This window comes from Canis lupus, chromosome 24 (genome assembly GCF_003254725.2).
Source record: "Canis lupus dingo isolate Sandy chromosome 24, ASM325472v2, whole genome shotgun sequence".
In the NCBI taxonomy this organism is placed as follows: Eukaryota; Metazoa; Chordata; class Mammalia; order Carnivora; family Canidae; genus Canis; species Canis lupus.
The window spans coordinates 2,202,532-2,219,644 of NC_064266.1; the positions used below are offsets into that span (position 1 = coordinate 2,202,532).

Below are 17,113 nucleotides of genomic sequence, written 5' to 3' on the forward strand. Positions count from 1 at the left end.
TACTATCCTAAGCAATCTATAGATAGATTCAATGCAATCCCTATCAAAATACCTTACTGGCATTTTCCACACAACTAGAACAAGGAATTCTAAAATTGGAATTTTTGTGGTATGGAACCACAAAAGACACCAAATACCCACGGCAATCTTGAGAAAGAACAAAGTGGAAGGTATCCCACTCCCTGATTTCAAACCATACTATAAATAACTATGGTACAAACAAAACAGTATGGTACTGACATGAAAACAGACATATAGATCAATGAATAAAACAACCCAGAAAAAACTCACATAGGGTCAGTTAATCTATGACAAAGGAGGAAAGAAAATGCAAAGGGAAAAGACAGTCTTTTCAATAAATGGTGTGGAGAAAACCAGAAAGCTACATTTAGGAGAGTAAAACCAGACCCTAGACCATCTTCTTGCACCATATAAACAAACTCAAAATGAATTAAAGACTTGAATGTAAGACCTGAAACTATAAAACTACTAGAAGAAGCTACAGGCAGTAAGCTCTTTGACATCAGCCTCAGCAGTATCTTTTTGGATTAGTCTCTTCAGGCAAGGGCAACAAAAGCTAAAATAAACAAAAGGGACTATATCAGACTAAAAAACTTTTGTTTAGCAAAAGAAACATCAACAAAATGAAAAGGCAACCTACTGAGTGGGAGATATTAGCATATCATACATTCAATAAGGGGTTGATATTCCAAATACGTAAAGAATTTACATAACTTAATATAAAAAAATCCAATTAAAAAACAGGCAGAGGATTTGTACAAACATTTTTCAAAAGAAGACATATATATAGCCAAGAGACACATGAAAAGGTGCTCAACATCAATAATTATCAGGGAAATGCAAATCAAAATCACAATGAGTTATCACCTCACATCTTTAAGATTGGCTATTATCAAAAAGACAAAAACAAACAAGTGTTTGTGAGGATGTGGTGCAAGGGGAACCTTCATACCCAATGGTGCAGCCACGATGGGATACAGTATGGAGGTTCTCAAAATGTTAAAAATAGCAATACCATACAATACAGCAATTCCACTTCTGGGTATTTATCCAAAGAAACAGAAACACCAATCTGAAGAGATAAATAAATACACCCTTATGTTCCCTGCAGCATTACTTACAATAGCCAAGATACAGAACCAATCCAAGTGTCCATCGACAGACAAATGGATAAAGATATGGTGTACATCTACAATGAAATACTATTCAGCCATAATAAAAGAACAAAGCTTACCATTTCCAATATCAATGAATTTACAGGGTATTATACTAAGCAAAACAAGTCCTGACAGACAAAGACAAATACCATGATTTCACTTATATCTGGAATCTAAAAAAACAAATGAACAAACAAAATAAAACAGGAACAGATTCACAGATTCAGGAAACAAACTGTTGGTTACCAGATGGGGGGAAGAGGTTGAGGAGACAGGTAAACTAGGTGAAGGAGATTGAGAGATACAAACTTCTAGTTATATAATAAGTCCATCAGGAGGATGTAATATACAGTGTAGGCAATATAGCCAAAAATATTATATAGTAACTTTGTATGGTAATAGATGGTAATTAAGACTTATCACAGGGATCATTTCATAACCTATAAAAATATCAAATCACCATGATGTACACCTGAAATAGGATATTATGTCAATTATACTTCAACTAAAAATACATAAAAGCCATTTACTGAATAAAAAAAGAAAATAACATGTTGGCAAGGATGTGAAGAAACTAATGAATGTGCATTGATTGCCTCACTTTTCCTCTGGATGATTTATACTACAATGATATTTACAGAAAGCAAGACATCTGCATGTTTATATATTTACTCATTTATTTAACACTTACAAAAATATACTTGATTATGTACTTCTATTTTTACTTTACTGCTTCTTAGCCTCCTCTCCCTCTAATCAAAATATCCTCCACAAAGCACCTTAAAAACAATCTAAGACTTTAATCCATTCACATATAACAAACTATGACCACAGAGCACAACACCTGCTAACCTCAATCGGGACTGCATTTCCCATTATTATTCCATTAAGTAATATGAAATTTCTTTTACTACATAAACCAAAAGTCAACCCTAAATTTCATAAAGTGATTTTCAATTTGCAGATTATTATTTATCCCTCCCTGCCTCACAATTCTCTGAGTCATGTTACTGGTCATTTGCACCACAAGAACTAACCAAGGAAAAGGTAAAAACATGGTTTTATCAAATGTGATTATCTTAGAAAAATATACAGTGGAAGAAAAGGTTAAAGTGATTTGCTGAAAGGAGCTTTAGCATGAAACAACAGTTGACATACTGTGTGCGAGATTTCTTTATTGTGTTTTATATTCAGTCATCATCACACATTTGCTGAGTGGTAAACAGCACATTAAAATTAGTACTGATTTAAAATTGACATTCTTACAAAAGCGGTAAACAGAAGGAATGAGAAAATAACAGCTGAATAAATAAATAAGAAATAAGCTTTAATGATTCCTGTCAAGTATTTAAAACTAAATTTCTAATACATTTTTCATTTTCAAATTCCCATGGAGTATAAGTGAACCTCCACATTATGCAATCATGTTTCTGTATTTCTCAGCAACCATACAAGGTGTCAATGAGTTACTAACTGGAAGGAGCAAGCCCAAGACTCATTAATTAATCACAAAAGAGACAAAAGACAGAATAATCAATCTATTTCAACCCAATTTACTATTCATCAGAATGTTACTATAAAATTATTAATTAATGTCAGGATGGATAGAAAAAAAATCAAATTTTGACATGTAATTCCTAAAATATTTATCTTTTACAGAAATTCTTTCATTCCATAAATCATGTTTGCTTACAGTTTACCAAAAAGAGGAAATTATTTTATTTTATTTTATTTTATTTTATTTATTTATTTTTTTTTTTAGGAAATTATTTTAAACAAAAAGTAATAATGTCTAAATTTTACCTTGCCATGCATATTTCTTCCCATTCAAATCAATAGCAAAATCTTCAGGGTAGAAGTCAATTATACTAGAATCCTGTATCAGGGAGAAAAGTAAACATTCAAAACAAAAGTCACACATGTCTGAGTTTTAAAGAATTTGATGTATCTTTCATTCATGTCATCAGGCCTGATGAGAAAATAAGGTTTTATTCCTTTAAAAAAATGTTGTTATCAGGTCATTAATCCCAGTAGTAAAACAAAATTAATTTTATTTTTTAAAAAATGGGGGAGGGGAGGCATTATTAGAAGGAATTTTAGAACTGACAACTGTGTACCCTAGACAATCAATGCAGAATTTACAGATTCTAATAATTCTTACTTCCTGCCTGGATCTCCCCCCTTTCTTTGTGGCACACAAAACAACCAGAGAGATGATTTTAGGTAGGTCAGTCTGAACTCAGGTAGCCACCACACATGGCTAGAACAAATAAAAATAATGATTTACAGACAGGCTGAGAACAAAGTAACTGTTCTAAGAATTCTCCCAAACATAAATTAATTTTATTTACTGGATAGGATTCTGACAGCCAAGTGAAAGGTGGGGTGGGGGGAATATACAGAAGAATTCAATACTTTTACTCTGGTTTTGGACTTCACTAGTTTAACTATGAGATGCAAAAGCAACTGACTAATCTTAGTGAAATGTATGACCAAAACCCAGTTACCACTACACTCAAAATACTAAGACACTAACGGGATCACTCATGAGCTTCCGCCATGATGGAGGTAGAAAGTTACCACTCGCAGCTGGAAAAACTCCCATAAGTTGTTCCAATGGTTTAAACTGCAAGAAAGAAAAAAAAAAAGCTTAAGATGCAATTTTTATCTAAGTCAAAATTCTATGAATTTTATGACTACATAATTAAGCTTACTGGTTTGGTGCCCTTCTCAAAATCAGATGGCATATCTGCAATACCTTCAAAGTCTGAAGCAAATGGTGCATAATGGAATGGGTAATACCACTTCCAGGAAGCACAGCCCTACAATCATTAGAAACAAACAAACAACAAAAATAAAAATCTATGTTCAAGATGGACACTAAGGCAAACAAAAATTAGAATTTTAGTCTACAATATTCCACTTATAAAACACATGATTTTCAGTGTATATTCCAGATTATTTTTCCCATGAGTCTTAACAGTTGTTTTAACTGAACTTTTACTTTATATAAGATTTAAAGTATTTAAAAACTATTGCAAAGAGTCTTTAATAATCAGTAATTAATACCAAACTCTATTTACAAACACAATTTGGTGAAGTTTTTTACCCTTAAAATGTGCTTGGTTAACATTTCTTTCCTGCCATCATCAAAATAAGAGCAGTGGTAGCTGGTACTTAATTAGCATACAGATGGGTAAGGGACATCACTGAACAGTGACTAAATAAAACTGCCGAAGTTTCATTTTACAATTCCCTATTTTCACTGTGACAACTTTCTCTTTATAATAAAAATATTTAAGTAAACCCATAAAAAGAAAACAGTAAGTTTTACTGATAGGAAAGAGAAGTCCTCCTGATATGTGTTTTGATTCTATGCCTAGTGAATTAAAATCCTGACAAAAGTAAAACATGAATTTATAATTACATAGTTGATAATGATTAAATTACACTTTCCACTTAATGACAAACATCATCCTTCCCCAGATCACAACAGATTTAACTTGCCTTGTTATGAGAAGGAAACCAGATATTAATTACTAGTGTTACAATCCCCTATATGTCTACCTATCTCTCACAATCTTACATCTCGCTGATCAAAAGCTTTAAATCAGATATGGATTACACCAATTAGAATGCACTTCATGTAATATCACTACATTACATGGAGGAAATAGTATCATTTAAATGCTTTTCAAATTCTTACTAGTATTTTCTAGGCTTTGTCCTTTCTTTGTTCAGTCATTTAGTGATATTACTTATTTTTTACTTCCAATTCAAAAACCACTATACTTTTAATTATGTTAAAGACCAAGTATACTCAACTACACTACTTGATGCTGAATGCACAACAAAAATTATCTTTGTTTATCTATTAACACTTGAGAAGCTTCAAAGGCTTTACAAACAAATATTATTTAAGGTAATGAATTTCTACGCAGGAAGCTTTAAAAATATGAGTCTGGATTTAATTTCATAATATAATTCAATAATACACACAGAAATTATGATCTTCCTAGAATGATTAGCTTGGTTTAGAGGAAAATATTCTTTGTACCTGGTAATAGTATCGAAGGACCCAGCAGAGCCCCTCAACATAAGACTGTACAACCTTACGACGGAATTTCTCATCAGCTGCATCAACATCAAATTTGTTCTTGTAGTACCGCTGCTTCCAACCAGCTTCCCATAGCCTAAAACCCAGGCAAAGCCAGTTAACATTGAATTAATACTTTCCATAACTGTCTTATGTCTTACTCCTTGGCTTATCACCCAAATCATTTTATGTTTAATATCCAGGTGAAATGTGAATGAGTCAAACAGTAATGCTAACACAGCTTCATTTAATTATTTCTAAAAAGCCCACTTTCACAGGATTATCAACTTAAAAGACAGTTAAACATCAAAAACCTAAACACTGATTCTATTAAGACCACTAGAAAAGTACATTTCAGAAAAAGAGAAAATAACTGTTTATTAAAAAGTAGATACATTTGTGTGCTTTTTTTTTTTTTGGCTCATTATTTTAATACTGTTTTACACAGTTTTTGATTGTGGACCAATTCTGAAACTGTAAGATTCAAATACTGAAGATATTTTATATAAGTTCCCCTCAGTTTGTTAAAATACATTTAAGCTAAACAAAGGAGTCAATTACTTTTCAAAAAGATTTGCACGGGTAATTTTTTAAAAGGTAAAAAATGGTTTGTAAAAGAATAATCTAGGAACCAGGCAGAAAATTATGTTTATACCTACTCTCCCCATCCTTGGGCCTTATCGCTCTTTTAGCTAAGAGTTGCTGGCTGGTTTAAGGGAAGAAAATATACACACATGTGTGTTCTGGTAGAATTTAAAAATGGGTTGATTAATTCACTAAATTATCATTAATCATTGAAAATACATGTGAAGAACCACTTTCTTAAAAAAATTTTTTTAAGTACTCATTTTTCATTCTCCTAAGATTTAAACATTTTATTTAAAGAACACAAAGAAGCCAAAGAACACTAAAAACAAACAAACAAAACAAAACAACAACAAAAAAAACACCTCAGGACAGATCAAGAACATCAAGATGATTCTCATTAAGGACTGTTTTCTACCATGTGCCACATTTTACAAATTAATCGCACTCATGTTCCAGAATACACCACACTAATTTTAATTCTCTCCCCCCTGCCCCAAGGATTCATAGAACATCAATTAGGAGAAATATCCTCTGTGATGTGGATTTTAAGTGCTTTACAGAAAATAAGGAAATACATATCAAGAGTCCCAAGCATTTCTTGACAGAAGCATTTCCACCTTGACTATTCTCAGCACTGAGATTAACAATAAAGTACTAAAAAATCAAGTTAACTATTAAACTGCTATTGATCAAGATGGTTACACAATAAAACAACATACTCTAAAAGGAAAATCCAGAGTTGCAGAAACAGAGGATCAGGTAAATGTTCAATCACAAGTCACCATAGATCTCAGAATCTGACATTAAAGGACGTTAGGAAAATACAGAACCATACATGACACTTGAGAAGTTTCTCATCATAAATGTAAACATACCATCCATGTCCTATAAAAGAAGCAGTTGTGGACCACTATTGTTTAACTTTGTAATATATCATTTTGCTAAATTCTTAATGAGTTACAATTATTAAGATTTGTTGGCCTTTTGCACTCAGGACCCAGGGTTCAAATCTGGATTTAATTAGATGAGAGGCTATTAATCTTACATAACGATCTCAAATTTCTGGATAAAGAATCAAAGTTTCCTACCACAAATTTTAAGTATACGGCTAAAGGGAAACTTCTCAGTCTTAAAATATAATTGTACTTAAGCAAGTTTATGGCTTACAAAAATATACATATTTATCTCTTAACTGAATGACTTCTGCATATTTCATTTGAGGAAGAACCTCTCCAATTGAGAAGATTAAAGCAAACTACATTAAGTATCCAAGTGTAACTGAACTTTCTGTGTTAAGCAGCTTAAAAATTTAATCTCAAAACAGTAACATTCAGATCACATAGTCAGAGCTAAACACCTCATGTCTAGCCGATCTAGTGCGTGGTCTCAGAGGGAAAAGTGGCTTGGAGGACAAAAACCTGTACGCATACTAATCTAGATGCTTAGATTTAACAGCTATAGCTTACACATCTCACTGGAATTTACTGACTATTCTAACTCTCCACATTAATTACTGGTGGATAAAAAGATCACAGGCAAGCATCTGAAGGCACCGCTGCTCTAAGCTAAATAGCATTAATTAGGCAGCATGTATTCCAGCAATTTGATAACAAAGTGTTACCAAAAAATGGTTTCACCTGACGTTATCCTCTGGCTCAGGTTCACTGTCACTGTCTTCTGCTTTTCGCTTAATTCCTCCTATTGGAGATGGGGAGCCATCAGAAGTGAAACTTGTATTAGGAGATATTGAAGGACTCTGCAAACAATTATGACATTATAGAGGAAGAATTTAATTATTCATTTCACATAAGAAGTTACATCCAACTGCTATTACAATCATGCTTCATGATAATACAACTTTTACAGCTATTAAATAGATATGGCAAATATATTTAGAAAATACAAAGACTGAAAAAAAATACAAAGACTGATCTTGGCCTACTCTACTTCCTCAAAAAAAAAAGAATATAAAAAAAGATTCCTATGCTTAAACTCAAAAAAGAATCTGAACATTAGAATAAAAATTACTTCAGAAGAAAAAAAATTTAATTTTATATATTTTTAAAAATTAAAGGACTTGAATTATTTTTTTCCTTTGGTGGTTTCCTCATGTTATGAATTCATGATCACTTCCTACCAATCAAGTAGCAAAGTTCTAAGGGGGAAAATATAAATACATCAAGTAGCAATACACAAAATAGTCAATGCAGGGGAGAATGAAGTTAAATGGTGAAGGCTCAACCTCACACAACTATCAGAAAAATAATATTTTAATAAGACTCTGCCAGATAACTAAATTATTTTATAATGTTTTAAAATTCAAGGTACAAGTAAAAATCCATTTGTAACAAATGCAGACTTCTTAAAGACTTGGATATCACTTAAAATTCACTATTATCTTCCCTTTGTACCTAATTCAATGAACACAGTGACCATCCTAAAGAATTTTAATATTTAATTAAAAAATTGAAATCCTCTGCAACTTTAGTTTTATGTTAAATGACCAAAAACACAGTGGCAAAAAGGTTTTCATGGTAAAGTTTTCTTCTGTTATTCACAGTATATGATCTATTGCAAGTAAACTGAATTATTTTTAAATTGAGAGCTTAGGAGGCTATTTTAATGATACTGTAACTAAAACCTTAATATGCATGTAGTTTTTACCACAGGCCAAAAAAAGTTATAACAAAGTAAAATTGTATTTCTCATAGAGTTTATAACTTTCTTTAAAAAAAAGTCTAATTATAAAAAAAAAAGTCTAATTTCCATTTTATTCATGATACCATATGGCCAATACTGTTTAAAAAAACCAAAATGTTAACAATAATTCAGGAAGGCATTGTTGTACTTGAAAATGAGATGGATATTTTTTAGTTAGAGTTTGAAATTCCAATTTCAACCATTACTGGTTGATGGCCTTGGGTAATTAATGTAACTTCTGTCAGCCTCAACTTGAGATGGGATAACATTCTCTTTGTCAGTTACTGTGAGGATTAAATGAAACGACATGTATGAAGGATCAACAGCAAGCTGCCGGTGTGGCATATGGTAGCTCACCTTTCAGTAAGTCATCACTGTTATTTTTTAAACCCAACATTAAATTCATTTGAATTAAATTATGAGAATGATACTCCTATCAATCATCTAAGTACAGAGAAGTTGGGTAAAAAGCAAACTTTTCCAAATTGGCAAAAAAGATACAAACTACATCTGATAAAAATAATATACCTGCAAGGAAAAACAAAAAGTGGTTTGTTTTTCTGATACTATATATCTCTGCCACTCTTTTCTGCTCTCTACCAACAATAAGTCTTTCCTGAACATACCAGATTCATACCAATTGATTCAAATTCCTTTTTAAAAAGCTCTTTTTACAATCACATTTTATGCAATGGCCACAGATACAGTCAGATATTTCAGAACGCAAAAGTTAAAAACACATATTTATAAAGAACAGAAGCCAGTTAGTAAAACACTAACAATGTGGACCATGAGGCAGACACTACTCAACACTAATATGCCCAACAGCTCAAACAAACAAACCAAACAGCAAAAAAAAATCTTAACTTTAAAGGCTCCCTCTAAATGAACAGGTAATTAGGCTTTGTGATTTTCCTTAAATTCACAACATTCCAGATGAAAATCCCTCTATGCAGAGTCCAACAGAAACAACTGTGTGATGGGGAATTAAGATAGGATTGAGAAAGCAACCTAATCATCAATCTCCCTACTCCTACTCCCATGGCAGACATTATTACTGAACAGTGGGACTAGTCTAGTCCTGTGGAGCCTCAATATAATATTGGAATCTTTGTCACTGCAATTATAGCTGGCAAAGTTTAAACCTCCCTGCCTTCCTAGGATTAAGAAATAGCATTCTTTCACAGACATGGTGTTTGACAATACAAGTTACTCTGTTCCATCCACTCTGTGGGGAAGGCAGTCCCTTCAATCTTAAATGAGGGACATCAGCCTTTTCTGTTCTATTCAAGCATCTCACTGCAATCCCTTGACTGACCCTCCATATCCCACTGTTAATGGTGTAAGGCATAAGATAAGAACACAAAAATTGAACAGAACAAAAACAAAACCCAGACTGCTTCTCCTAGGAGATGCAAATTCTTATGAGTTCTCAAATTCCATATCTAAGGTCCTAAAACTTCAAGATGGGAATTTGCAGGAATATAAATCAGTCTCCTGATATGGCAAAAATTCCACATACAGCGTTGCCTTGTAATAAAGGATTTGAGCATCAATAGGGTAACTTTTAGAATAATGAAATATTAAAACTTATACAATTTCCTTGAATATATCAAAACAAAAATTTACACGATATCAAACTTACAAAATATATGTCCTCTCTACAACACACACTCTCTAATGCCTACCAGCCTGAAATAAGCAATAGCTTTGATTATTTGCTGTATATCAATTCATGGTCTGTTCCCTCACGCCTGCTGCTGCCCTGCCATGTGCTCTGTGCTCATGGTGTGTTGCGACTACAATAAGAAGCTACTGGACAGAGTACAGCCTAGCTGGCAGAGATGACCTGCTTCTTTAGACTGAATCACCAAGTTCAAACAAGGAGGGACACTAGGTGGTAAATCTATTCAGTTCCTGAGTTTCTAAATACAGAGCAACCAGAATTTGCATAGCAAGAGTGACCTTAAAATATGTACTCAGATCTATTCCATGCCTGATGTGGAGAGCAAGAGTTCAGGCAGTGAGAAGTAACCTGCTTTGACAGACTGAGGAACATAAATAATAAAATGTCCAAGGCAGATCCCTGGATAAAGGGGAAAACCCACCTTCCACTCTTACCTCCAGCTATGAGACACTCCCATGTCCCCATCATGCTGCTAGCACCCAGTTCCTTTAGGGAAAGGAGGTAGTACTGAGGCTCATTTGCATTACAGAAACACTGCAGCCACTTAGCTATCTATATTTACATGCATTTTCTTTTCTTTCATATCATTTAGATATTTACATAATGATAATCATGGATTCAACAGAGTTAAAGATATCTCAAAGGAAAAGAAATTGAGAGAAACTACAAAACAAAACAACTCAAGGCTAAGTAACAAAATTCACACCCAACTGCAAGAGACCTCTGATAGTCACTTTTCAATGGTACATAAAAGTCAGTCACTTACAGAGTTATTCTGCATCCTCATTTCATAGGCTGCTTGTCTCGGATTACTGGCTACTTGAGAACCTGGAGAATTTCTTGAACCCAAGGCATGAGGAGTTAATATTCCACCAGGAGAGAAAGCTGGTTGATCTCTCTAACATAAATGGAAAGAAATGTAGAAATTAAAATTAAATCACAATACAGTTAGAGGACAGGAGGAAAAGAAAGCAATGGAAGAGAGTCCCCACTGTAAGCATTTAAGGGAGGAACTGAATTTCTGCTGGCATTTACAGGACTGTCCACAATTTGAATTGATGGTAATACCCTGTAAACAATATTCTGTAGTATTTAATAATAATAGTTTTTTTGAATAGTTCTAAACATACATATAACATACTATTCTGATACAAAGAATCTATGCAAGCCTGAGTAAACTGTTCCATTATATTTACTGACAATTTCAGAACATATTCAATAAACAGTTTCAGGTGCATAAAAATAATATTAACTATTAAGGTTAAAGAACTAGTCAGGAGTTTGATTTATACTTAGGAAAGTCCACTTTTATTTACCCTTCACCTTGCTAGAATTTAACTTTTTATTTCCAATTAATTAGAGTTCTATTGTAGCTGTAATAGCTATAATAGTTGTAGTTGTGGCTGACTGACAGAACACACTTTTTTACACAGATACTGACTGAAGGAAAATAGGAATACATTAAGGCAGAAAGCAGATACGCCCCTCTCAATCTAAGTGGTTCTGAACCTACCCGTAACAATAAATAACTCTACTTTTCTCTCTTCTACATTTCCCCAACTTGCTCACTTCTAATAAAATATAACAATAAAAAGCGCAAAAAAAAAAAAAAAAAAAAAACAATAAAAAGCGCTCCCTAAATTCTATGAGTTTAAAATCCAGTAAAGAAGACAAGGAAAACAAGAACTAAAGAAGTAACTATAGAGCATTATGCAATGAGGTAAGAAAACAAATATCACAAGTAAGAAGCAGCAGGGTTCAAAGAAAGGACTGCTTATCCTGCACTAGGGCCAAGGCCACAAGGGAGGCCCTGGTGGAAAAGCTAAGTAAGATGTGAGGGAATCATGAGGTCTGAAATCCACTCAGAACTAGCAAATGCAGGCAACACTGTGACTCAGGAGGGACATGGTGCATTTAGAAGACAGCACATAAAAGCTGGGCAGATAGAACTGGACCAGATCAGAGTACACTCCGCATGCCAGGCTGAAACAGAAATGGGCTCTGAGGGGTCTGCAAAGTTGCTGGTCATTTTTGAACAAAGAAAGGAGTTTCAGGAAGATTAATCTGACAAAGATTTAGACAGAATGCAGTAACTTTTAAGAAGACATAAAGGGTAGACATTTTTTTATTATAAAAACAATATCTGATTATCAGAAAAAAATTCAAATAGCTAACTAAGCACCCCACGCCCATCAAGCACATCCTTTTAGACTCTAGAGTTTAAAAAAAAGACTTGAGGGACGCCTGGGTGGCTCAGCGGTTTAGCACCTGCCTTTGTCCCAGGATCGAGTCCAACATCAGGCTCCCTGCATGGAGCCTGCTTCTCCCTCTGCCTGTGTCTCTGCCCCCCCCCCCCCCCCCGCACCATGAATAAATAAATAAAATCTTAAAAAAAAAAAAAAAAAAAAAAAGACCTGACACTAGCATTCTTTCTCCAGGCAAGAAGGCAGCTGGGTAGACATTATATCCCTAACCAACTCCTAGTGGATAAGGAATAAAGCTACTGAAATTAACATCTTTCTTCCAAATCATAAACTTATGCTATTGCCAATCTTATGAAATTAATTAAAACTCACCTTCATTCTCTTTCTTTTTTCTTTCTGTCGTCTTCTAAAACTGTCCTAAAAGTATAAAATCCACATATTCTGTCAAATAATTACACAAAAATGTCAGAGTTAAACATTACCAGGAATGATTTGAGAAACAATTTAAGTTTTAAAGGAAGACCCCAAAAACCTAGGTCCATAATTAAACTAGGCAATGGACCATGTGTTTAAAGTGCTGTTTATCAGAACTTAAGGTGGATAGAAAGCATTCTAAATATGGAGTTTAGATATAATTGTTCCTCTTAATGTTTTTCAGATCATTTTTGACATCATTTCAGGAAAGAATGCAAGAGTTATGACAAAGACTCTTGGTTTTACCCGGGAGTGAATAGGCTGTCAGTATGGAGAAGATACAAATAAGAAAGAAAATAATTCTTAAGTTTTAGCTGAATACAGTTTAATAACCAAAGTGTCCATTTAAAAAAAATTAACAATTTAAAAATAAGCTTCTGTTACCTAAAAAGAGCTTGTTTGACAGTTTCTAATTCTGTAGCATGCACGGCACAAAGTGGGTAAAGAAAGAAGTGGGGCTCTACGCAAACACTACTAACCCCCAGGTTCCAAAAAGTCAATCTCATGAAAGAAAGGAAGGAAATTCAGATGTCTGCATTGCTCATTCTGAGCCAATTTAATTCACAGGAAAGGGTCAAGTCTGCATTGATTATTCCCCTCCACTCATTTTCAAAATGTAGTCACGGTTTCAATTAAATAGGATTTGGGATTGATCTTGTTTCCCACTGTTTGGCCGTTGAAAGGCCTCCCTGGCCCTAGAAAGCATTCCTTCCATGCCCACGATTCTGTGAGCATCAAGACACTGGAACAACAACTAAGCCCTACAACAGCCCCAAACAGGGGCCAGCAGGTACTGTGACTGCCACCTTACAGCTGTCACTTCTATCCCTTCTAAGTCGGTAATGCCAAATACAAAATAACACCCTTAATAAGATCTAAAATTTATACTTCCTGCCAGAAGAGAAGCTGAATGTTGGATATATGGTAAATGGCTACCTTAAAACCTCCTAAGATATGAAATCCACCACTCTTTAATCAAGCTTTCCTCTCCATCTTTAAGAAATGTTTCTTATCTAGGGTACCAACGAGTTATAGACTGTGAAAGCCATTAGTCAGTTTTCAATCCTTCTCTAGGACTCTTCAGTCTTGAATCATGCTCTTCACTTGGCTTTCAAGCCACTACACTCACCTGGTTCTCTTTTTCCACTGTTGCCGTATGCCTTTGCTCCATGACTCCCCCAACTTCTCAATGATGGTGTTCCTCTGTGCTTAATACTTGGACTTCTCTACTCTCATGAGAGTAATCATCTAGTCTCATGGCTTTAAACACCATCTATATGGTGATGAGTCTCCAGCCAGGACCTCTCCCCATTCAGCATCTCCAATTGGATGTCTCAAACTTAACATGCCCACAATGGAGTCCCCACCCCCAACTTTGCATCTCCAGTCTTATTCATCAGTTGTTCAGACCATTTTTCAACTTCTTAGACAAAAAGCCTTTGAGTCATTCTTGGTATCTTTCCTTCTCTCAACCTAGCATTGAATCCATTATCCAAGTGGTTCAACCATCAAAACATATTCAAAATCCAACTACCTCTTGTCATCCCCACTGTCACCATGCCGGCTTCCTTGGACTGCTGCAAAAGAGCTTCCTAACTGGGATCTCAGCTTCTATCTTTGCCTTCAAACAGTCAACATCCTGGGTACATGCCCTAGAGCCTCTACACTGGCCATTCTCTCTGCCTGAAATGCTCTTCTTGCAAACACCTGCATGGTTTATTTCTCCACATTCTCTAGGTCTTTCTTTATCTATTGTCATCTGTTGGTAAGGCCTTCTCTAATCACCTTTTCTAGAACTGCAATGACCCCATCTTCACCTTCCCAGATATTTCCTCACATGCTTTAAATTTCTAACACAGTACACGGTTTACTTTGTTTTTGTGCTTATTGTCCAGTTCTGGAAAAATGTAAGCTCCACAAGGTCAGGAATTTTGTCTGCTTTTTATGGTAAATATCAGTGACACTCAGAATACTATCTGACACATGACAAACAATAAATGTGCGCTAAATAAATGAATATTTGCAAGGTAAAAGGCAAACATCAAAGCTTATAAATTGAAAGCATCACCTTCAACTGCTCAGTTTTAGTAACAAATACCGATGTATTCCTTTTCTAAAAACCGTCTATTTTGTGCTGGTCAAAATTGGTCAAAAGCCAATTTCCAGGAAATTGGACATACATACTTTCCAGGAAAATACACACACTTGGATACTTTTATATTGAATTTCTGAGAGTTCATAAATTTCCACCGATGCCCAACCTTGCTGATGGACATCATACGCCAAGAACACCAAAAAAGATTCAAGAAGAGCTTTATAATGAATGCCCTCTCTGCTAGTCCAGTTAGAAACCATATTACTTAAATCTGAAGCACTTTGGTACCTACCAAATCCAATACATCCTGCTCTAATGCCAAATATCACCAATATTTATTAGTACAGAGTGTCTGCTAAAGCCACATAAAAAAGTTGTTCTAATATAAGGTTTTTGTAACAAGTACATAGTACATACATATAGTTTTTTTCTTAAGCATAACTGGAAGCATGTCAAGTGTAGCCAACTCCACTTCACCTAGAATTGTTGAAGACTTAGTTCAAAATGGCTATCCTGGTAGACATTTGATATCCCAAAGTTAGTTCTGTTATTTGAACCTTACACATGAAAAATTCTTGCCACCACTGTGGATTACCAAGTACCAAAGGCTTTGGAAAGAATGCTTATAGGTCATTCACTCTGTTATATAAAATTGTACCAAAACTTCTAAGAAAGAGAGCACACTAGCTATAGTACACAAAGCTGAAGAAAATATAAAAACTTGTCAGATACGATGACTTATTTTATTCTATAAGGAGGTCATGAAGCATTGTAGCGACATTATATATTGCTATTTGCTCAAAATAGGCATATGAATTGTTGTAAGATTAGTTTCTGAAAGGATCTCCTTCAATCTCTAAGAAGCCACTATCTGTAATTTTACTCACTGCTTGCCTCCCTTGACACTCCCCCAAAATCACTCTTCAACCTGCTTTGCCTCCAAGCTGCTGCCCTTCTGCCCTACTGACTCCCCAGAGCCTCTGAACCTCTGGCCACAGACTAGGAGCCTGTCCATCTGGCTCTGACCCCTCAGCACCAATGGCTTCTCCTCTCTTTAGGGATTTCCTCCCATCTCTCTACAACTAGCTCTTTTCTCTCTCCTTAAGTGTCCATGTGTCTCAAGGTTTGTGTTGGAGGCACTTTCGCTCCATACAGCCTCCCAGGGACATTCACAACTTGAAGTACCTCCCTTCTACTAACGGTTCTCAAATCTCCTTTCAAAAGACTTTGCCCTGAGCTTTTACACAAATCCATCTAACTGCTTCATGGACTTTCTCCTCTCCAGTCCTATATGGCCCCTCAAACTTAGTGTCTCCAAAATGAAACTCAGTTTCCACCTTCTCCCCACCCCAACATGCCCTACCTCAAGTGCTTGTTATCTCAGTGAATGGCACTGCCCAAGCCAGAAACCTGGACTTCTCACCTAAGCACTCATCCTATCATATGTAATCAATTTCCAAGTGCTTTTTATTTTTTATTTCTTTCTCTCATATATAAATTTCTTACTCAAAGTTGTAATCCTTTACACCTTGGCTGATGCAATTCAACACTTACCCCCTATACTCTACTACCAGAGTAGGGAGTTCCTAAGTCTTAAACTGTCCTCCAGGACATAAATATTTCCTGTAAAATAGGGCAGCAATGAGTTCAATCCCAACATTCATCTAGCCTTGGCACCCTCATTTCATAGCCTACTGATTAGACAGGTATTTGGATTTTTATCTTAATTAAGATTATGAAGAGAGAAAAAAATTACAATGCAACTCACACAATGTGCAATATACACAGTTCCACACAGCAAGCATCACCTTTAAAAAATAATCAAAGCACTGACCACTCATGATTACATTGGTGTTTGATATACTATAATGATATAACAATGCACTCAGAGAGGTTAAAAGTACAATCAAGGGATCATCACAGCCTATTAGAGACAGGAGCAATTTAGCTACTGCAATAGAAACACTTTACCTCATCATCCTTTCTCTTTTTAAAAATGCTATCCTCAACTTCACCAACTGCTAACATGATCATCTGTACTCTTTGCAGATTGACATAACCACTTTCTGTAAGGTAACCCTGTAAGTGATA

General features: G+C 34.8%; 1 protein-coding gene across 3 annotated transcripts in view; it reads right to left on the bottom strand.

The window, feature by feature from the left end:
* Positions 1–17,113, bottom strand: part of XRN2 (5'-3' exoribonuclease 2) — an 86,593-nt gene that overhangs the window by 38,110 nt on the left and 31,370 nt on the right. For 2 of the 3 annotated variants that reach the window (XM_025469108.3, XM_049100659.1), the window contains 8 exons: positions 16,994–17,101; positions 12,826–12,870; positions 11,016–11,147; positions 7,500–7,618; positions 5,236–5,371; positions 3,893–4,000; positions 3,715–3,804; positions 2,982–3,054 (listed from right to left, as the gene is read on the bottom strand). In XM_025469108.3, the coding sequence (XP_025324893.1) occupies positions 2,982–3,054; positions 3,715–3,804; positions 3,893–4,000; positions 5,236–5,371; positions 7,500–7,618; positions 11,016–11,147; positions 12,826–12,870; positions 16,994–17,101 (811 nt within the window). The remainder of the gene's footprint in view (positions 1–2,981; positions 3,055–3,714; positions 3,805–3,892; positions 4,001–5,235; positions 5,372–7,499; positions 7,619–11,015; positions 11,148–12,825; positions 12,871–16,993; positions 17,102–17,113) is intronic. The other variant, XM_049100658.1, reaches the window with a different exon arrangement.